At 45.9% G+C, this 23,419-nt stretch overlaps 2 protein-coding genes across 2 annotated transcripts in view; one reads left to right on the forward strand and one right to left on the reverse strand.

Annotated features, from left to right (window-relative positions):
• Positions 1-9,469: 9,469 nt before the first annotated feature.
• DDX5 (DEAD-box helicase 5) lies at positions 9,470-17,656 on the reverse strand. Its single transcript, XM_038757333.1, has 13 exons — positions 17,495-17,656; positions 14,548-14,713; positions 14,357-14,453; positions 14,137-14,270; positions 13,693-13,758; positions 13,269-13,410; positions 13,015-13,175; positions 12,767-12,939; positions 12,517-12,627; positions 12,300-12,361; positions 12,141-12,200; positions 10,566-10,790; positions 9,470-10,183 (listed from the first exon to the last, which is right to left on the reverse strand). Exons 1-13 carry the CDS (start codon positions 17,536-17,538, stop codon positions 9,780-9,782), a joined length of 1,845 nt encoding a protein of 614 aa, XP_038613261.1. The 5' UTR covers positions 17,539-17,656; the 3' UTR covers positions 9,470-9,779.
• Positions 17,657-17,808: 152 nt separating this feature from the next.
• Positions 17,809-23,419, forward strand: part of CEP95 (centrosomal protein 95) — a 29,401-nt gene continuing 23,790 nt past the window's right edge. Inside the window, exons 1-2 of the mRNA XM_038757332.1 lie at positions 17,809-18,075; positions 23,146-23,274. Coding sequence (XP_038613260.1) covers positions 18,057-18,075; positions 23,146-23,274 — 148 coding nt within the window. The 5' untranslated portion in view covers positions 17,809-18,056. The remainder of the gene's footprint in view (positions 18,076-23,145; positions 23,275-23,419) is intronic.

Here is a 23,419-nt window from a genome sequence, read left to right on the forward strand (position 1 = left end):
CAACCTGATTAGTAATCGCTATGTGCAAAACAGGTAGAAGGCCGGCCGGAACACGCATGCGCCCCCCGGGAAGGACTCCTTCCGGCCGGCCTCAGACCGCCCCCCCCTTTTTTAAAAAAATACCGTTTATTCATTCCTTCATTTATTGATCGCTTACTGTGTGCAGCGTTTATTCATTCATTCAATCATCATCACCAACATCATCACTCGTATTTATTGAGCGCTTACTGTGTGCAGAGCACTGTACTGAGCGCTTGGGAAGTACAAGTTGGCAACCTGATTACTAATCGCTTTCTATGTGTAAAACAGGTAGAAGGCCGGCCGGAACACGCATGCGCCCCCCGGGACGGACTCCTTCCGGCCGGCCTCAGACCGCCCCCCCCTTTTTTAAAAAAAATACCGTTCATTCATTCATTTGTTGATCGCTTACTGTGTGCAGCGTTTATCCATTCATTCAATCATCATCACCAACATCATCACTCGTATTTATTGAGCGCTTACTGGGTGCAGAGCGCTGGACTAAGCGCTTGGGAAGTCCAAGTCGGCAACATCTAGAGACAGTCCCTACCCAACATTGGGCTCACAGTCTAAAAGGGGGAGACAGAGAACAAAACCAAACATACTGACAAAATGAAATAAATAGAATAGATAGGTACAAGTAAAATAAATAAATAAATAAATACAGTAATAAATATGTACAAACATCTACACATATATACAGGTGCTGTGGGGAAGGGAAGGAGGTAAGAAGGGGGGATGGAGGGGGGACGAGGGGGAGAGGAAGGAAGGGGCTCAGTCTGGGAAGGCCTCAGGCCCCCCCCCCTTTTTTTCTTAAATGGCGTTTATTCATTCACTCAGTCGTATTTATTGAGCGCTTACTATGTGCAGAGCACTGTACTGAGCGCTTGGGAAGTACAAGTTGGCAACCTAATTATTAATCGCCTACTATGAGCAAAACAGGTAGAAGGCCGGCCGGACCACGCATGCGCCCCCCGGGACGGACTCCTTCCGGCCGGCCTCAGGACCCCCCCCCCCTTTTTTTTTCTTAAATACCGTTTATTCATTCATTCAGTCGTATTTTGTGATCGCTTACGGTGTGCAATCAATCAATCAATCGTATTTATTGAGCGCTTACTGTGTGCAGAGCGCTGGACTAAGCGCTTGGGAAGTACAAATGGGCAACATCTAGAGACAGTCCCTACCCAACAGTGGGCTCACAGTCTATCTAAAAGGGGAAGATGGAGAACAAAACCAAACATACTAACAAAACAAAATAAAATAGAATAGATAGGTACAAGTAAAATAAATAGAGTAATAAATAGGTACAAACATATATACAGGTGCTGTGGGCGCTTATTTATTTATTTATTTATTTATTGAGCGCTTACTGTGTGCAGAGCACTGTACTAAGCGCTTGGGAAGTCCACGTTGGCAACCTAATTATTAATCGCCTACTCTGTGCAAGCAGGTAGAAGGCCGGCCGGAACACGCATGCGCCCCCCGGGACTGACTCCTTCCGCCCGGCCTCAGGCCCCCCCCCCTTTTTTTTTCTTAAATGGCGTTTATTCATTCATTCAGGCGTATTTATTGAGCGCTTACTGTGTGCAGAGCACTGTACTGAGCGCTTGGGAAGTACAAGTTGGCAACCTGATTATTAATCGCTTTCTATGTGCAAAACAGGTAGAAGGCCGGCCGGACCACGCATGCGCCCCCCGGGACTGACTCCTTCCGCCCGGCTTCAGGACCCCCCCCTTTTTTTTTCTTAAATACCGTTTATTCATTCATTCAGTCGTATTTTGTGATCGCTTACGGTGTGCAATCAATCAATCGTATTTATTGAGCGCTTACTGTGTGCAGAGCGCTGGACTAAGCGCTTGGGAAGTACAAATGGGCAACATCTAGAGACAGTCCCTACCCAACAGGGGGCTCACAGTCTATCTAAACGGGGAAGATGGAGAACAAAACCAAACATACTAACAAAACAAAATAAATAGAATAGATAGGTACAAGTAAAATAAATAGAGTAATAAGTAGGTACAAACATATATACAGGTGCTGTGGGCGTTTATTTATTTATTTATTGAGCGCTTACTGTGTGCAGAGCACTGTACTAAGCGCTTGGGAAGTCCACGTTGGCAACCTAATTATTAATCGCCTACTCTGTGCAAGCAGGTAGAAGGCCGGCCGGACCACGCATGCGCCCCCCGGGACTGACTCCTTCCGCCCGGCCTCAGGCCCCCCCTTTTTTTTTTCTTAAATGGCGTTTATTCATTCATTCAGGCGTATTTATTGAGCGCTTACTGCGTGCAGAGCACTGTACTGAGCGCTTGGGAAGTACAAGTTGGCAACCTGATTATTAATCGCTTATCTATGTGCAAAACACGTAATATTAATCGCCTACTCTGTAAAAGGAGGTAGAAGGCCGGCCGGACCACGCATGCGCTCCCCGGGACTGACTCCTTCCGCCCGGCCTCAGGGCCCCCCCCTTTTTTTTTTCTTAAATGGCGTTTATTCATTCATTCAGGCGTATTTATTGAGCGCTTACTGTGTTCAGAGCACTGTACTGAGCGCTTGGGAAGTACACGTTGGCAACCTAATTATTAATCGCCTACTATGTACAAGCAGGTAGAAGGCCGGCCGGACCACGCATGCGCCCCCCGGGATTGACTCCTTCCGGCCGGCCTCAGGCCCCTCCCCTTTTTTTCTTAAATGGTGTTTATTCGTTCATTCAGTCGTATTTTTTGATCGCTTACGGTGTGCAATCAATCAATCAATCGTATGTATTGAGAGCTTATTGTGTGCAGAGCACTGGACTAAGCGCTTGGGAAGTACAAATTGGCAACATCTAGAGACAGTCCCTACCCAACAATCAATCATATTTATTGAGCGCTTACTGTGTGCAGAGCGCTGGACTAAGCGCTTGGGAAGTACAAATTGGCAACATCTAGAGACAGTCCCTACCCAACAGCGGGCTCACAGTGTAAAAGGGGGAGACAGAGAACAAAACCAAACACACTAACAAAATAAAATAAATAGAATAGATATGTACAAGTAAAATAAATTGAGTAATACTTATGTACAAACATATATACAGGTGCTGTGGGCGCTTATTTATTTATTTATTTATTTATTGAGCGCTTACTGTGTGCAGAGCACTGTACTAAGCGCTTGGGAAGTCCACGTTGGCAACCTAATTATTAATCGCCTACTCTGTGCAAGCAGGTAGAAGGCCGGCCGGACCACGCATGCGCCCCCCGGGACTGACTCCTTCCGCCCGGCCTCAGGCCCCCCCTTTTTTTTTTCTTAAATGGCGTTTATTCATTCATTCAGGCGTATTTATTGAGCGCTTACTGCGTGCAGAGCACTGTACTGAGCGCTTGGGAAGTACAAGTTGGCAACCTGATTAGTAATCGCTTATCTATGTGCAAAACACGTAATATTAATCGCCTACTCTGTAAAAGGAGGTAGAAGGCCGGCCGGACCACGCATGCGCTCCCCGGGACTGACTCCTTCCGCCCGGCCTCAGGGCCCCCCCCCTTTTTTTTTTCTTAAATGGCGTTTATTCATTCATTCAGGCGTATTTATTGAGCGCTTACTGTGTTCAGAGCACTGTACTGAGCGCTTGGGAAGTACACGTTGGCAACCTAATTATTAATCGCCTACTATGTACAAGCAGGTAGAAGGCCGGCCGGACCACGCATGCGCCCCCCGGGATTGACTCCTTCCGGCCGGCCTCAGGCCCCCCCCCTTTTTTTCTTAAATGGTGTTTATTCGTTCATTCAGTCGTATTTTTTGATCGCTTACGGTGTGCAATCAATCAATCAATCGTATGTATTGAGAGCTTACTGTGTGCAGAGCACTGGACTAAGCGCTTGGGAAGTACAAATTGGCAACATCTAGAGACAGTCCCTACCCAACAATCAATCAATCATATTTATTGAGCGCTTACTGTGTGCAGAGCGCTGGACTAAGCGCTTGGGAAGTACAAATTGGCAACATCTAGAGACAGTCCCTACCCAACAGCGGGCTCACAGTGTAAAAGGGGGAGACAGAGAACAAAACCAAACACACTAACAAAATAAAATAAATAGAATAGATATGTACAAGTAAAATAAATTGAGTAATACTTATGTACAAACATATATACAGGTGCTGTGGGCGCTTATTTATTTATTTATTTATTTATTGAGCGCTTACTGTGTGCAGAGCACTGTACTGAGCGCTTGGGAAGTCCACGTTGGCAACCTAATTATTAATCGCCTACTCTGTGCAAGCAGGTAGAAAGGCCGGCCGGACCACGCATGCGCCCCCCGGGACTGACTCCTTCCGCCCGGTCTCAGGCCCCCACCCTTTTTTTTTTTCTTAAATGGTGTTTATTCATTCATTCAGGCGTATTTATTGAGCGCTTACTGTGTGCAGAGCACTGTACTGAGCGCTTGGGAAGTCCAAGTTGGCAACCTGATTAGTAATCGCCTACTATGTACAAGCAGGTAGAAGGCCGGCCGGACCACGCATGCGCCCCCCGGGAAGGACTCCTTCCGGCCGGCCTCAGGACCTCCCCACCCCCTTGTTTTAAAAAAAATACCGTTTATTCATTCATTCAGTCGTATTTATTGATCGCTTACGGTGTGCAATCAATCAATCAATCGTATTTATTGAGAGCTTACTGTGTGCAGAGCGCTGGACTAAGCGCTTGGGAAGTACAAATTGGCAACATCCAGAGACAGTCCCTACCCAACAATCAATCAATCGTATTTATTGAGCGCTTACTGTGTGCAGAGCACTGTACTAAGCGCTTGGGAAGTACAAACTGGCAACATACAGAGCCAGTCCCTACCCAACAGTGGGCTCACAGTCTAAAAGGGGGAGACAGACAACAAAACCAAACATACTAACAAAAAATAAATAGGATAGATATGTACAAGCAAAATAGAGTAATATGTACAAACATATCCATATCATCATCATCAATCGTATTTATTGAGCGCTGTGTGCAGAGCACTGTACTAAGCGCTTGGGAAGTACTAGTTGGCAACGTATAGAGACAGTCCCTACCCAACAGTGGGCTCACAGTCTGCTCAGAGGCAGAGAACAAAACCAGACTGACAAAATAAAATAAATAGAATAGATATGTACAAGTATAGTAAATAGAGTAATAAATACGTATAAACATATATCCATATATACAGGTGCTGTGGGGGAGGGAAGGAGGTAAGATGGGGGGGGATGGAGAGGGGGACGAGGGGAAGAGGAAGGAAGGGGCTCAGTCTGGGAAGGCCTCCAATCGTATTTACTGTGTGCAGTGTGCTGTACTAAGCGTTGGCAACATACTTATTAGTCGCTTACTATGTGCAAAACACGTAGAAGGCAGGCCGGATCCGGCCAGCCTCAGCCACCCCCCCTTTTTTTTTTCTCTTAAATAGCGTTTATTCATTCATTCAATCGTATTTACTGTGTGCAGAGCACTGTACTAAGCGCTTGGGAAGTACACGTTGGCAACATAATTATTAATCACCTACTATGTGCAAAACAGGTAGAAGGCCGGCCGGACCACGCATGCGCCCCCCGGGAGGGACTCCTTCCATCCGGCCTCAGGCCTCCCTTATTTTTTTTAAAAAATAGCGTTTATTCATTCATTCATTCATTTAATCGTATTTACTGTGTGCAGAGCACTGTACTAAGCGCTTGGGAAGTACACGTTGGCAACGTAATTATTAATCGCCTACTAATAAGAAGCAGCGTGGCTCAGTGGAAAGAGCCCGGGCTTTGGAGTCAGTCAGAGGTCACGGGTTCGAATCCCGCCTCCACCACGTGTCTGCTGTGTGACCTTGGGCAAGTCACTTAACTTCTCTGAGCCTCAGTGACCTCATCTGTAAAATGGGGATTGACTGTGAGCCCCAACCTGATCACCTTGTATCCCCCCCAGCGCTTAGAACAGTGCTTTGCACATAGTAAGCGCTTAACAAATGCCATTATTATTATGTGCAAAACAAGAAGAAATCCAGCCGGACCACGCATGCGCCCCCCGGGAGTGACTCCTTCCGGCCGGCCTCAGATCCCCCCCGTTTTTTAAAAATAACGTTTATTCATTCATTCAATCGTATTTATTGAGCGCTTACTGTGGGCAGAGCACTGTACTAAATACTTGGGAAGACCAAGTTGGCAACATAATTATTAATCACTATGCTTATATATGTGTGTGTCTGTGTATATATATATATATATATATATATATAGATGTGTGTGTGTATATATATAGATGTGTATGTGTATATGTAGATGTGTGTGTGTTTGTATATAGGTGTGTGTGTATATATAGGTGTGTGTATATATATATATATACGTGTGTGTGTATATATATATAGATATGTGTGTATATATATACATGTGTGTATATATGGATATGTGTGTATATATAGATGTGTGTGTATCTATATAGATATGTGTGTATATAGATATGTGTGTGTGTATATATAGGTGTGTGTATATATGTGTGTATGTATGTGTGTATGTATATGTGTGTGCATATATGTGTGTGTATATGTATATATGTGTGTGTATATGTGTGTGTGTGTATATATGTGTGTATGTGTGTAGACTGTGAGCCCACTTTTAGACTGTGAGCCAACTATTGGGTAGGGACTGTCTCTATATGTTGCCAACTTGTACTTCCCAAGCGCTTAGTACAGTGCTCTGCACACAGTGAGCGCTCAATAAATACGATTGATGATGATGATATGTGCAAAACACGTAGAAGGCCGGCCGGACCACGCATGCGCCCCCCCCGTTGGGACTCCTTCCGGCCATCGTCAGGCCTCCCTTTTTTAAAAAACTAGCGTTTATTCATTCATTCAATCGTATTTATTGAGCGCCTACTGTGTGCAGAGCACTGGACTAAGCGCTTGGGAAGTGCAAGTTGGCAACATAATTATTAATCGCTTAGTATGTGCAGAGCACATAGCAGGCCGGCCGGACTACGCATGCGCGGGGAGGAGGCCCCGACCCCCGGGAGTGATTCCCCCGGCCGGCCTCAGGCCTCCCTTTTTTTCTTTTTAAATAGCGTTTATTCATTCATTCAGTCGTATTTATTGAGCGCTTACTGTATGCAAAGCACTGTTCTAAGCGCTCTAAGGAGGTTACAAGGTGATCAGGTTGTCCCACGGGGGGCTCACAGTCTTAATCAGCGCTTAGAACAGTGCTTTGCACATAGTAAGCGCTTAATAAATGCCATTATTATTATTATTAATCCCCATTTGACAGATGAGGGAACTGAGGCCCAGAGAAGTGTAGTGACTTGCCCAAAGTCACACAGCTGATAGTTGGCGGACCCCCCCCCCAGACTGAGCCCCCTCCTCCCCCTCCCTACCTTACCTCCTTCCCCTCCCCACACCACCTGTATATATGTATGTTTGTACGTATTTATTACTCTATTTTATTTGTACAGATTTATTCTATTTATTTTATTTGGTTAATATGTTTTGTTTTGTCTGTCTCCCCCTTCTAGACTGTGAGCCCGCTGTTGGGTAGGGACCATCTCTATATGTTGCCAACTTGGACTTCCTAAGCGCTTAGTACAGTGCTCTGCACACAGTAAGCACTCAATAAATGCAATTGAATGAATTTCTTATTTTGATACTTCACTGGAGACTTGTTAAAATGCAGGGCTGTTTCCGGATCCCATTTTAAGGTCCAACTTACTGCCTATTAACGTTCCCTGCATTCTGCCCTATCCCAAATAAATGGGGTAATAATAACACTGGTGGCATTTATTATGTATAAAACACTGTTCTAAGCACGGGGGAGGTTACAAGGTGATGAGGTGGTCCCCCAGGGGGGCTCAGTCTTGAACCCCATTTTACAGATGAGGAAACTGAGGCACAGAGAAGTTAAGTGAATTGCCCAAAGTCACACAGCTGACAATTGGCAGAGTGGGAACCCACGACCTCTGACTCCAAAGCCAGGTTTCTTTCAACTGAGCCACGCTGGGGTAAAACATTCAACCCTCTGGCTGTGTTTCATCAGAGGCATAACCAAATCAACCTGGTTAGTGCTAGCTGCAGAAACATAGATGCAAAACCATCTTTAAGAACATTTTAGAAGGATTAAGTGATGCATAGCGTTACAATAAATACAGCTAGACCAGGAAAAGTGGAAAGGAATGCTATGAAGCTCTTTAATCTGTCCTCATTTTATGATGGTAGGCATCCTGCCAGCCTACATCTAACATGTTTAACTCAGAGGTGGTTATCACCCAAGTCCAAAGTATGTGAACTCATTCCCCAAACGTCAGATTTAATATTCTATTTTTGTTAATGTTTTGTTGTCTGTTTCCCCCTTCTAGACTGTCTCTGTATATTCCCAACTTGTTCTTCCCAAGCACTTAGTACAGTGCTCTGCACACAGTAAGCGCTCGATACGACTGAATGAATGGATTCATGCTGAGAAGGATGAAGACCTAGTTCAGTCCATTTTTATAACTTTTACCTCCCAATTAAGTTTGGATAAAGGCCCCAGGGGAGCAGTGTTTACAAAGAAGTGGTAAATGTTGAAAACAAAAATGTTTGCCAGGCTCAAAGATCCTTCAACCCAACAGACAACAGCCCACTTCAAAACAAAGATCAACTCAGTTCCACTTAACTGAAATCTGGATAATAAATTGAGATGCAGAACTCGCTGATGGCCATCTCCGTAATGTTCAATTCCTTCACTGTAGCTACGTTTGGAAAATTCCCATACTGGTTGTGCTGGGACCGACAGGATTAAAGAAAATAAAAATACACGGAATGTTTTCTGAAAATGACAAGTCACAGTGTAGGACTTAGATGTTTTTACTTTATAAAGTGTGGATGTAGCAAACCTTCCATTTTATTGCAAAATGTCTATTAAACTGGACTTGGAGAACCGATGTGGGAGATGGGTAAAGCAGAAAAAAAGTTCATCTGAAAGACCAATTCCTGAACAGGGCTGGTTGGGAAGCCTCTGACGTAATTACTATCAGATGGAATAAGATGGGTTCAAGTTGACATCATAAAACCAGAGAAATTTATTGCAGAGTGAAAGAAGGAAAGCAAACTTTGACCCGACTCAGTACATCCTCTAATCACACAAGAGACGATGGAAAAAAAACCCCACTTTTTCTGTGGCGTCCACAGTTAAGCCATTCAAGAACAAGCTTAAATGGGGGTGGAGGTGGGGGGAAGACAATGAATACTTGTATAATATTCCTTAGTGGAACAAAAATGATTTTGGGGTTTTTTTCCTGTTTTTTTGTTTCGAAGACTCCAAACAGAGGCCCTTAAAAGCCAAGTCTGGATTATCTGGGTTACTGAGCTGTCCGTAGCGATGCTAGGCAGACCAAGTAGAAATACTAAACAAGCCTAATAGATTTTTACTCTCATTTAATACTAAAACCGTCCACTGAAGCAAGCTCGTGCATGACTCGGCGTCAACAAATTCCCATTACGAAGAATCCATCTCCAAATATCTTTATTAGAAGGCCATGCAGTGCCTTCTTTTACGGTATTTCAAATCACTGTACATTTACTTTAGTGAAAACACTGCCTGCATTTTCTAGTACAAAAAAAAAAAAAAACTAAAAATTGTTTCAGGAATGTAGAGAAATATCCAACTTAAATAGCGAAAAAGTGCACCATAAATTTCTGCTGCACTGCAGTCACTTCTGCGTTTTCCCATGTTTCTTAAATAACTATCCTGTCTGGTAACACACAATAGAAAGAGCAATTATGAAAAAACAGACATTTACATACACTTCTCAAGTCTTATTGAGAGTACCCTGTTGGCAACGGATAACCTATCATAGGCGCGGCTGCAGTAGCAGGATACGCGTACGCCTGCTGGTTCATGCCATTATGCATTCCTTGGACATTGCTTCCGTATTGCTGAGTGCTGTCATAACCGTTCTGGAAAGTGCCCGTGGGATTACCTGTCCTAAAACTAGTCTGTATGCCAGCGGACACGAAATTACTTCCAAAGCTGCCATTGGTGTAACTTGCAGCGCTATAGACACCATTCTGAGTTTTAGCCCCAAAATCTCGCTTAAGTAGGCTGGAATAGCCTCTGTCGTAGTTTTCCCTGTCTCTGAAAGTGTTAAATCCACCCCTTTTGCCCGCAGAATATCTGTCACGGCGATCATCCTTCAAGCCCCCTCTACCCCTGGAACGACCTGTGGGGAAAGAAGAAGAAATTTTTTAAAAATGACATGACTTTTCTGGTTTCTAGACCACTGCACTAAACCCAGGGGTACGAACGAGACAGTCAGGTCCCACATGGGGGGCTCAAGCTAAGTAGGAGGGAAAACGGATATCCAACCCCCAATTTTGTAGGGGCACGAAGGCCCAAGGTCACACAGATGACAAGCGGTGGATCCGGGATTAGAACCCAGGTCTGACTCCATCCAGTAAGCCACGCTGCTTCCGTAGAAGCGGCAGAAAAATTCTCTCTCCCAACCCCAAAGATACCCCACCCTAAATTACATCTTGATCTTTCCCTTCGACAAAAGCCACACCGGGCCGGTTACTTCAAGAACTCGTTCAGTCGAGACTTACCTGAACCTCTGTCTTCGATCAACTGAAGCAATTTGGGATTGATAGCCTGATTAGCCTCCCGAAGTACAGAGATGAGGTCGCTCACTTGCTTTATGTTATTAGGAGTAAAGAATGTGTATGCTGTGCCTGTTTTGGTACTGCGGGCAGTTCGTCCAATTCGGTGGATATAGTCCTCTGAGGAGTTAGGGTAGTCATAATTGATGACAAATTTCACATCTTCCACATCTGTAAAGTGTTGCAGTGTGGCAAAAAAGCAATGTACGAAGTTTTGCACACCACAACAGCCAGACCAAAAATAAGAAGTTAGACAATTTGTACCCCTAAGAAGGTATGGGCTGCAAAGAACACTGTTAGCAGGGATATCCATTTGAATGAATAACCATTTAAGGAGTTTGGTGGTTTTGGTTGGTTTTAAAAAAAAAAATCTACGTATTCTATATAAAAAAAAATTTACACTTTGGCTCAAATCTTGTTCACCCACCCAGTGTTACCTTAACACATCCACTACTTCAATGCCAACTAGTTCAAAACCAACTCAGAAAGTCCCCTTTACAGATCATCAAGTGACATCTGAATGCTTCTGCGCAGTAAGGCCACTATAGTTCACAGCAACCTCTTCATGTGTTCATTTGAGGACCTTCCAGCCCCAAAAAGAAAAAAGGGAAAAAAACAAAAAAAAAAAAAGTACCAGGTCCTTTTGCATACACACTCATCAGAAGTTCAAAATTCGGCCACACTGCTCGTCTTGCCAAGACCTTACAACCGCAGCTGCAAGAAAACATACCTGTCCCCCAAAAGCCATCAAGTTGTTTTTATGCACTGTGTCTCGTCTAGGCAAGCGCTTCCAAGAAGCCAGGATTCACTTGAGAATGTGTCTCTCTCTCTGACAGGTCTCGACATGACGACTACCGTGCAGGTGAGGGAGGAACTTTCCAAAAGGTATTTTACAGAAAGCACTGCTTTCCATTTCCCACTGTCTAGGTGGGAGATGTTGATCTTTCTTTAGATCTCATGTGCCAGTACTCACCAATTTGTACAAGGCTTATAGTACCTTTTAAAGCTGCTCTCTCCATCCCAAACTTGAACGGAAAAAGAAATTTTCACTGAGCACTGATGTTTTGGAAATCTCTTCGACATTTCAGCGAACTCACTGAAACGCAGAGACCCACAGATCACAGCAAACAGTTTGTACGAAACAGCGCTGCAACCATGGCAATCATGCAAAGCATGGGACAGAAGGAATACCACGGCAGAGTGAACTGTGAATAAAACTTCCACTTTTTCCCCCTCCCCGAGAGAACAGTTTACGGTGGGGTAGTACGTTCTGCCTTTTGAAGATTACTGGCACACAATGCTTTCAGCTTTTCACCTCTCTATTCGACTGGAAGCAGCCAGCCGATCACTAGTCCTCCATCCCCCTCGAGTCCTCCGATTGTCATGCCTAGGCCTTGTCACAAAGACTGCACCTTTATGTGAAAAAAAAAACTTAGAAAAATGCAGAGGTTAAAGAAAGCAATAAACTTTCTTTAAAAAAAAATATTCTGGGAAACCAAGCCAGGAAGGGTTTGTACTAACCTAGCCCTCTGGATGCAACATCTGTGGCAATCAGGATAGGAGCTTTGCCATGTTTGAATTCTGTAACAGACGAACAAAGAAAGACCACGTCGTTCAATAAACATTATGGACACGTTAAAAAAAAGGAAAAACCAAGGGCAAAGGTGATAAAGAACTTACCATTTAGAACCCAGTCACGTTCCTGCTGACTCTTGTCACCATGGATACCCATTGCAGGCCATCTAAAGTAAAAAGAGAAATGCCATTGATTCAATCAATGCAAATTTGACAGGCCCCTTTGACATCACCATTGGTGGCACCAAGGGACGATTAACCCCTCAAATTTGGGGGTTCCTCAGATGGGCACACCTGAAGCGACAGCGGAAGTCACACATACCCATCTCTCCTCATTTTCCTGGTAAGTTCATCGCATCTTCTTTTGGTTTCCACAAAAACAATCGTCTTATTTTCTTTTTCACTCATAATCTCTTCCATAAGTCGAATGAGCCTAGAAAATGCAACATTGCATTATTTGCAAATGCTACAGGACTGCACTTACACTCACTGATCGCATCACCTTGGTGCAACGGACGCACCACTGACTGGCTAAGGGTATTTGGAAAGGAGAATAATACCCAAATACTTACTTCTCATCCTTCTCCACATCGTGACACACGTCGACAATTTGAAGAATATTGTGATTTGCGCTCAGTTCCAGCGCTCCAATGTTAATGTGAATATAGTCCTTCAGAAAGTCCTCAGCAAGCTGTCTCACTTCTTTCGGCCAAGTCGCACTCCACATCAGCGTTTGCCTGTCAGGCTAAAAAGACCAGTGAAATTTAGCAATCTTGTTTGAGACACAGCCAACTTCCGCAAAACACTGAAGGGCACTTACTCTAATCTGATCTACAATCTTCCGGATCTGAGGTTCAAAACCCATGTCGAGCATTCTGTCAGCCTCATCCAGGACGAGGTAAGTTGTTCTTCTCAAATTTGTCTTCCCACACTCTAAAAAGTCTATCAGTCTTCCAGGGGTTGCGATGCATATTTCCACACCTGCAGATCAGAACAAGCGTGTAAGTCAACGGCAGGAAAAAAAAAAAAATCGCCTGCAATAGGGTGAGACGGCTAAGAAGAAAATCCTCCCACCTCTTTCCAAATCACGGATCTGTGGTCCCTTTGGAGCACCTCCATAGATGCAAGTGGACTTCAGGCGGCATGCCCGGCTGTATTCAGCAGCTACTTGTTGCACCTGCTGGGCCAGCTCACGAGTTGGTGCCAGGACCAAGCACTAAGGAGGAAGCACAGTCGTTAGCACACAGCAATGCTTGCCAAGGAGCCCTTTGTTGAGTAGCGTCTACTTCAGCCTCCCGTAAAAGTAGCCTCTCAAACGTGAAGGCCATCTTGGCGAATACATCAATCGCTATTTTATTTCATAGAAAACCACCAAGCTCTGCTTCCCACATTTCCTACGCACTACCCGAGTTTTAAGGAGTATATTTTGGTTTTAAGGTTCACAAAAAAACCCAGCTTCTACCAAATAGATATTGCGGGGAGGGGGGAGGATACTTACAATGGGTCCATCACCTCGCTCCAGGAATGGCTGATGGTTTATGTGGACAATGGCAGGCAGCAAATACTGTTTTGAAAGAGAAAAATGTATTACCATCAGCATACTGAGCTATTTGTCTAGTTCTTTCACTGCCCCACTACACTGATACATAATCCCTTCACGCATGAGTTAACAGGTCTTTTTCTTTTTTTGGATGGTATTTAAGAGCTTACTATGTGCAAAGCACTGTTCTAAGTGCTGGGGGGGAGGGGAGGAGATACATGGTAATCAGGTTGTCCCACATGGGGCTCAGTCTTAATCTTCATACTGCAGATGATGTAACGGGCACAGCTGGGATTCAAACCCATGACTTCTGACTCCAAAGCCCGTGTTCTTTCCAGTGAGCCACTGTTTTTCTAACCAGGCCTTCCAAAAGAAAAACCAAATAAACCCCCACCCACTTACCGACAGTGTTTTTCCCGATCCAGTCTGTGCCACACCAACCATATCTAATCCACTTAGAGCAACAGGCCACCCTTGGGCTTGAATAGCAGTCGGTTCAGTGAAGTTCTGTCTGGCGATCACATCCATGACATTCGCTGTAACAATTAAGACGTACACACAAGTCAACAAAAAGATCCTGTAGCTTAGACGCTTGAACCGAGTCAACGGCAAACTCGCTTACCGGGGAAGTTAGCTTCGTAGAAATTGAGAATTGGCTTCGGACAGTTGTGGCCTCTCACCGTAACTTCTTTGCTTCTCCTGTACGTGTCAACCTCTTGCTACAAAACAAATTTCGAGGCTTAATTACGTTTCTACGCCAACGGCAGGGAGCTAACATAGTCGCCCGCCGGAGAAACCGCTAAGGGCACATACCGCCGTACGTCTAGCCAGGTCAGGGTGTTCTTGATAGAAGTTCTTCTCAAATTTGGGCAGCTCGTCCAGGTTCCATTTCTTTTTAATGAGTTTCTCGCCGGGGTTTCCAAATTTCTTTCCAGAGAGGGGCCCTCCTCGGCTTCCTCCAAATCGAGGGGCGCCAAACCTGCACGGCGACACCCCCACCGCCCAGGTTGAGCTCAAGGTAGGCCCAGAGAGGATACTTGTCAGCTCGTTAACGCGACGCCAGGGAGTGACTACGCCCCGAAACGGGAGGCGAGCCAAGGCCTTGTGGGGTTTTTTGGTTTTTTGCCCAACCCCGCCTCTCGCCCGGCACTTTAGGGCAGCTGTCCCTATATGTGAGGGTCAGAAGGCGGGAGGGGGCACAGCCAGATTGCATGACAGAAGGTGGGAGGCGGCAGGCGGGCTCGGGGCAGTGACAGTGGGCCCGGCAAGGCCAGAACAAGGGTACCCGCGTCGTTATGCAAGGGGGAAAAACTGTGCCTTTTCTTCCTTTCCCCCTCCTTACTAGGGGCTAAAATGTTTCGTTTTGTTGTCCATCTCCCCCTTCTAGAAGCAGCGTGGCTCCGCTTTGGAGGCGGAGTACATGGGTTCGAATCCCGGCTCCGCCAACTGCCTTTTAGACTGCGAGCCTGCTGCTGGGTAGGGACTGTCTCTATATGTTGCCAACCTGTACTTCCCAAGCGCTTAGTACAGTGCTCTGCACACAGTAAGCGCTCAATAAATAAGATTGATTGATAACTGTCAGCTGGGTGACTTTGGGCACATCACTTCACTTCTCTGGGCCTCAGTTCCCTCATCTGTAAAATGGGGATGAAGACCATGGGACAACCTGATCACTTGTAATAATAATAATAATAATGCCGGTATTTATTAAGCACTTACTATGTGCAAAGCAATCAATCATATTTACCGCGCGCTTACTGTGTGCAGAGCGCTGTACTAAGCGCTTGGGAAGTACAAGTTGGCAACATATAGAGACAGTCCCTACCCAACAGTGGGCTCACAGTCTAGAAGGGGGAGACAGATAAAACCAAACACATCAACAAAATAAAATAGAATGGATATGTACAAGTAAAATAAATAAAGAACTGCTCTAAGCACTGGGGAGATTACCAGGTTATCATCAACTTGTCCCGTGAGACCCCCACCACCCCGCGGAACAACCTGATCACCTTGCAACAATAATAATAATAATGACGGTATTTATTAAGCAGTCCTCTAAGCACTGGGGAGGTTACAAGGTGATCAGCTTGTCCCACGGGGGCGGGGGGGGGCTCAGTTTTAATCCCCATTTTCCAGATGAGGGAACGGAGGCCCAGAGAAGTGACTTGATCACCTTGTAGCAATAATAATAATAATGACGGTATTTATTAAGCACTCCTCTAAGCACTGGGGAGGATACAAGGTGATCAGCTTGTCCCATGAGGGCGGGGGGGGCTCAGTTTTAATCCCCATTTTGCGGATGAGGGAACGGAGGCCCAGAAAAGTGACTTGATCACCTTGTAACAATAATAATGATAATAATAATGATATTTATTAAGCAGTCCTCTAAGAACTGGGGGAGATTACAAGGTGATCAGCTTGTCCGATGGGGGGGGGGGGGGGGGCGCCTCAGTTTTAATCCCCATTTTCCAGATGAGGGAACGGAGGCCCAGAGAAGTGACTTGATCACCTTGTAACAATAATAATAATAATGCTATTTATTAAGCAGTCCTCTAAGAACTGGGGAGATTACAAGGTGATCAGCTTGTCCCACGGGGGGGGGGGGGGGGGCTCAATTTTAATCCCCATTTTCCAGATGAGGGAACGGAGGCCCAGAGAAGTGACTTGATCACCTTGTAACAATAATAATAATAACGACGATATTTATGAAGCACTCCCCTAACCACTGGGGATCAGCTTGTCCCACGGGGGGGGGGGGGGGCCCTCACAGTCTTCATCCCCATTTTCCAGGTGACGAAAAGTGACTTGATCACCTTGTAACAGTAATAATAATAATAATGACGGTATTTATGAAGCACTTCTCTAACTACTGGGGACCAGCCTGTCCCACGGGGGGGGGGGCTCAGTCTTCATCCCCATTTTCCAGGTGAGGAAAAGAAATGACTTGATCACCTTGTAACAATAATAAGAATAACGACGGTATTTCTTAAGCACTCCCCTAACTACCGGGGATCAGCTTGTCTCACGGAGGGGGGGGTTCAGTCTTCATCCCCATTTTCCAGGTGAGGAAAAGTGACTCGATCACCTTGTAACAATAACAGTAACAATAATGATGGTATTTATGAAGCACTCCCCTAACAACTGGGGATCAGGGTGTCCCACGGGGGGGGGCCCTCACAGTCCTCATCCCCATTTTTAAGCGCTTACTACAGTGCTCTGCACACAGTAAACGCCCAATAAATACGATTGACTGATTTTCCAGCTGAGGAAAGGAGCGGTGACTTGCCCCCAAGTCGCCCAGCTGACAGTTGGCGGGGTCGGGATTCGAACCCGGGGCCTTCCCCGTGTAACCTCCGGGGCGCTTACGACGGCGGCCTGTACCTAGTAGGCGCTCAATCGATGCCGCCGCCATTACAATCATTCCTGTCAGCGGGCGGCGGGGCGTTAGCCAAGAGGGAGGGAGGGAGGGGAAGAGGGAGGAGCTTCCCCCTTTGTCTGGCATTTCTCTCTGCGCCACATTTTCCGTCCGCTGCCATTTTGAGCTCCTCAGGCGGGCGGGCGGAGGGGGGGGGGAACAAAGGCGCCGCCGCCGCCATATCCGGAGCCGGCATTTTGTGCAGGCGTCGCCTCACGGCGGGGGTCCTCGACAACGAAAAAAACAACCGCCCTTCAAAATGGACGTTGGAAAGGAAAAAAATTTTAAACCCCATCATCCCTCATAAAAGCCTCGACCGGGCTTGCCGCGGGGGCCCCCGCTTACCCTCGGTCCCGGCCGCGGTCTCTGTCGCTCGAGTATCCCGACATGGCGTCAATGGTGGCGGTTGGCGGGTCCGGGAGGAAGAGGAGGGGGCGCGGTGGCGAGGGCGGCCGAGGCGGAGGCGATTCCGAGGCCCGACGGCGGCGGCGGGCGCGCGAGGCAAAGATGGCGGCCGCTGAGGAGAATGAATGAGGAGCCGGCGGGCGGCCGGCACCCGCTTTTATAGAGCGCTCCGCCTCCTCCCCGCCGCGGAGGCTCATGGGAGCCGCTCTGTGACCTCACCCGCGGCTCCGCCCTCGGGCTCCGCCGCCCGCCATCTTGTCGTCTCCTCACGTTAACCGCCGCCCCGCCTCGGCTCCTCCACGTCCTCCCTTTCGACCCCGCCGCGTCAGCCAGCCGCACTATTTTCCCAGTCGGGGGAGGGCGGCGGAGGGACACGTTTGGGCCGACGTGACCCCCCCCCACCGGTTGGCCGGCCGCCGCCGGAAGTCCCGCCCTCCCGCCAATCAGCGCGCGAGGCCGTTGGAGCGGCCGGCGGCGCGCGGCGGTGGGGCCTGAGGCCCCAATGGCCGCCCGGGACTCGGGTGAGTTCGGGGGCTTGAGGGGCCCGGGGCGCCGGCGTCAATCAATTGATCGATCGATCGATCGATCGATCGATTGTATTTATTGAGCGCTGACTGTGTGCAGAACGCTGTACTAAGCGCTTGGGAAGTCCAAGTTGGCCGCATAGAGAGACAGTCCCTGCCCAACAGTGGGCTGACGGTCTAAAAATCCCCTCACGTCTGGACTCCTACAGGGAATAATAATAATAATGATGGTGGTATTAGTGAAGCGCCTACTATAATAATAATAATAATAGTAATAATAATAATAATTATAATAATGGCATTTGTACCCCTCTCCATCCCCCTCATCTTACCTCCTTCCCTTCCCCACAGCATATATGAATGTATATATACATATATGTATGTATTATGTATGCATTTATACATGCATGTATACATATGTATGCATTATGTATGTATGTATGCGTGTGTATGCGTATGTATTGTGTATATGTGTATGCATGCATGTATGCATATGTATGTATTATGTATGCATGCATATGTATGTATTATGTGTGTATGCATGCATGCGTACATATGTATGTATTATGTGTGTGCGTATGTATGTATTATGCATGTATGCATGCATGTATTCATATGTATGTATTGTGTATGTATATGTACATGCATGTATACATGTGTATTATGCATGCATGTATACAGATGTATGTATTATGTATGTGTGTATTGTGTGCATGCATGCATGTATGCGTATGTGTGTATTATGCATGTATGCATGCATGTATTCATATGTATGTATTGTGTGTGTATATGTGCATGCATGTATACATATGTATTATGCATGCATACAGATGTATGTATTATGTATGTGTGTATACACGTATGTATGCGTATGTGTGTATTGTGTGTGCATGCATGCATGTATGCATATGTATGTATTGTGTATGTATATGTACATGTATGTATACATATGTATTATGTGTGTATGCATGCATATGTATATGTGTTATGTGTATATATGCATATATATGTATATGTGTTTGTGCATATTTATTACTCTATCCATATTTACTTGTACATATCTATTCTATTTTGTGAGTGTGTTTGGTCTTGTTCTCTGCGCTTAGTGCAGCGCTCGGCACACAGTAAGCGCTCAGGAAATACGATTGATTGATTTTAGACTGGGAGCCCACTGTTGGGTAGGGACTGTCTCCCTATGTTGCCATCTTGTCCTCCCCGAGCGCTTAGTACGGTGCTCTGCACACATATTTATTACTCTATACATGTTTACTTGTACATATCTATTCTGTTTTATTTTGTGAGTGTGTTTGGTCTTGTTCTCTGCGCTTAGTGCAGCGCTCGGCACACAGTAAGCGCTCAGTAAATACGATTGATTTTAGACTGTGAGCCCACTGTTGGGTAGGGACTGTCTCTCTATGTTGCCATCTTGTACTCCCCAAGCGCTTAGTGCAGCGCTCTGCACACAGTAAGCGCTCAATAAATACGATTGATTGATTGATTTGTTAAGCGCTTACTATGGGCAAGGCACTGGTCTAAGCGCTGGGGAGGTTACAAGGTGATCAGGTTGTCCCACGGGGGGCTCACAGTTTTAATCCCCATTTTACAGATGAGGGAACTGAGACCCAGAGAAGCGAAGTGGCTTGCCCATAGTCACACAGCTGACAGTTGGCGGAGCCGGGATTTGAACCCATGACCTCTGTCTCCAAAGCCCGGGCTCGTTCCACTGAGCCACGCTGCTTCTACTGTGTGTCAAGCACTGTTCTAAGCGCTGGGGGAGATGCAATAATGATATTATTATAGACTATTATTACAGACCTCTAGACTGTGAGCCCAGGGACCGTCTCTATATGGACTTGGACTTCCCAAGCGCTTAGTCCAGTGCTCTGCACACAGTAAGCGCTCAATAAATACGATTGAGTGAATGAATGAATTATAATAATGATAGCATTTATTAAGCGCTTGCTACGTGCAAAGCCACACCGGGGAGGTAACAAGGTGATCAGGTTGTCCCAGGGGGGCTCACAGTCTTAATCCCATTTTACAGATGAGGGAACTGGGGCACAGAGAAGTGAAGTGACTTGCCCAAAGTCACACAGCTGACAGTTGGCGGAGCCGGGATTTGAACCCATGACCTCCGACTCCAAAGCCCGTGCTCTTTTCCACTGAGCCACGCTGCTTCTCAATAGACTGTGAGCCCACTGTCGGGTAGGGACCGTCTCTATATGTTGCCAGCTTGTACTTCCCAAGCGCTCGGTACAGTGCTCTGCACACAGTAAGCGCTCAATAAATACGATTGATTGAATGAATGAATGAATAATAATAGTGGCACTCATTAAGCGCTTACTATGTGCAAAGCACTGTTCTAAGCGCTGGGGGAGATGCAATAGACTGTGAGCCTGTTGGGTAGGGACCGTCTCTGTTGCCAACTTAATAATAATGGCACTCATTAAGCACTTACTATGTGCAAAGCACTGTTCTAAGCGCTGGGGGAGATGTAATAGACTGTGAGCCCGTTGTTTGGTAGGGACCGTCTCTATCTTAATGCCAACTTAATAATAATAATAATGGCACTTATTAAGCACTTAGTATGTGCCAAGCACTGTTGTAAGCACTGGATACAAGGTAAAAAGGTTGCCCCGCATGGGACTTGCAGTCTTCATCCCCATTGTACAGGCACAGTAACTGAGGCACAGAGAAGTGACTTGCCCAAAGTCACACAGCTGACAATTGGCAGAGCGGGGATTTGAACCCATGACCTCTGACTCCAAAGCCTGTGCTCTTTTCCACTGAGCCACGCCGCTTCTCAATAGACTGTGAGCCCAATGTCGGGTAGGCACCGTCTCTATATGTTGCCAACTTGTACTTCCCAAGCGCTTGGTACAGTGCTCAGCACACAGTAAGCGCTCAATAAATACGATTGAATGAATGAATAATAATAATGTTAACGGCACTCATTAAGCGCTTACTATGTGCAAAGCACTGTTCTAAGCGCTGGGGGAGGTGCAATAGACTGTGAGCCCGTTGTTGGGTAGGGACCGTCTCTATCTGTTGCCAACTTAATAATAATGGCACTCATTAAGCACTTACTATGTGCAAAGCACTGTTCTAAGCGCTGGGGGAGGTGCAATAGACTGTGAGCCCGTTGTTGGGTAGGGACCGTCTCTATCTGTTGCCAACTTAATAATAATGATAATGGCACTTATTAAGCGCTTACTATGTGCCAAGCACTGTTCTAAGCGCTGGACCCACGGTAAAAAGGTTGCCCCGCATGGGACTCACAGTCTTCATCCCCATTGTACAGGCGCGGTAACTGAGGCACAGAGAAGTGACTTGCCCCAAGTCACACAGCTGATAAGTGGCAGAGCTGGGATTAGAACCCACGACCTCTGGCTCCCTAGCCCGCGCTCTTTCCACTGAGCCACGCTGCTTCTCTACTTATAAGTGAGAATAACGAGCTTTCCCTCCATCGGGCGTGTTTTGGGGGCGCTTATTTGTACAGGACTGTATGAAGCTCCTGGGACTCGAGCCCCTTTTTTGAGAATATAGGTTAGTCATACATTCTGGGGGGATGGCTACTGCTTGGGTACAAGAATCCCAGTGGAGTAGCCGAACGTCCCTGGCTGAAAGGCAAAAGCGAAATGCTCGGTGAATATTACTCTTCCTTTCAGTTCTTCTGGTGCTCAGTGCTTGGCACATAGTAATCGCCTAACAAATTCCACAGTTATTATTATGGTCGGTGCATTATTGCAGTTTAAACAAATCAACTACCTCTGCTTTAATTCGTCTTGAAGTCTCTTAAAATGTACCTTAGAGGCCCCGTTTTGCCCAGCTGGAGCAAACTCTATAAACCGTTTTTCGGGGAAACAGACAATGGAGGGAAACCAGATACCCGTTGCAATAGCTTGGGGGACGCCGAAAAATGGGCATTGTCCTGAAGCGGGTTAAGGATTTCGCTGTTGCCGAGAAAGCTGAAACGGTAGCGTCTACAAAGCAGAAGATAGAGAGCTAAGAATTCATTCGATTGTATTTATTGAGCACTTACTGTGTGCAAAGCACTGTACTAAGCGATTGAGAGTACAATGTAACGTCATACACATTCACTGCTCTATCCACTGTTAGTGATTTTTTTTTTTGGAGTTTTAACCCAGCTAAACATAGGTCACTATCATTTTCTTGTTTGACACCATAGAAACGTTTTTATAAGTATGATACTAGCAGTATACCCATTTCCAGTTCTCAGAAGTTTGTAGAAGCACCTCTTTTTGTCACAATCAGAATCCAAATCAGATCACGTAGGTAGCTGCTACCTTTATTCAGAACCAGTTAAACCCCTGTAAATCATTTGACTTCATGAGGAAACCCTTTTGAAGGAGGATGTGATTTCAAGAGCGCATGGCACAGAGTAAGGGCTTAACAAATCAATCAATCAATCGTATTTATTGAGCGCTTACTGGGTGCAGAGCACTGTACTAAGCGCTTGGGAAGTACAAGTTGGCAACGTATAGAGACAGTCCCTACCCAACAGTGGGCTCACAGTCTAAAAGGGGGAGACAGAGAACAAAACCAAACATACTAACAAAATCAAATAGATATGTACAGGTAAAATAGAGTAATAAATATGTACAAACATATATACATATGTACATGTTTGTTTTTACATTTGTAAAACAAATGTACATGTGTACAAATACCATTATTATGATTAATAATAAGGCTTTGAAGGTGGGGAGAGGGGTGGTTTGTCAGATATAAAGGGGGAGGGAGATGTGGGACATGGGGTCGGCAGAGAGAACGATGAGAACGAGGTTCAGCGAGTAAATTTGGCATTGGAGGAGCGAAGTGTGTGGGCTGGTTGTAGGGAATCAGTGAGGTGAGGTAGGAGAGGGCGAGATGATTGAAAGGAGTTTCTTTTTAATAGTGGAGGTGGCAACCACTGGAGATTCTTGAGTGGAGAGTCATAAACCGAATGGTTTTTATCTTACCGAATATCAAGAAGCTCACTATCCTTGCCCCCTCCACCCAGTTTTGCCACCTGTCAGCGGGTTATTCTTTTTCTTTCCGGAACAGATTGGATCACTGTTGCCAATACCCTTCTTCTGAAGTGTCACAGTCACCGAAGGATACAGAAACTTTCAGAATGTGATGCTAATATATTTATTTCTCTTTATCATTCAATACTGGGAGAGCCGGTACCAGGTAAAAGAACAAAAACTGATTACATGGTCTCTTATTCACAGTTAATTTCCATCACCCCAAATCCTTTCAACCTTAAAAGCCACATCCACTTTATTCCTGTCTTTGGAACTTTTGAATGTGTGTGCATATCTGATACCTGTTCATC

This window comes from Tachyglossus aculeatus, chromosome 15 (assembly GCF_015852505.1).
Source record: "Tachyglossus aculeatus isolate mTacAcu1 chromosome 15, mTacAcu1.pri, whole genome shotgun sequence".
Lineage (NCBI taxonomy): Eukaryota > Metazoa > Chordata > Mammalia > Monotremata > Tachyglossidae > Tachyglossus > Tachyglossus aculeatus.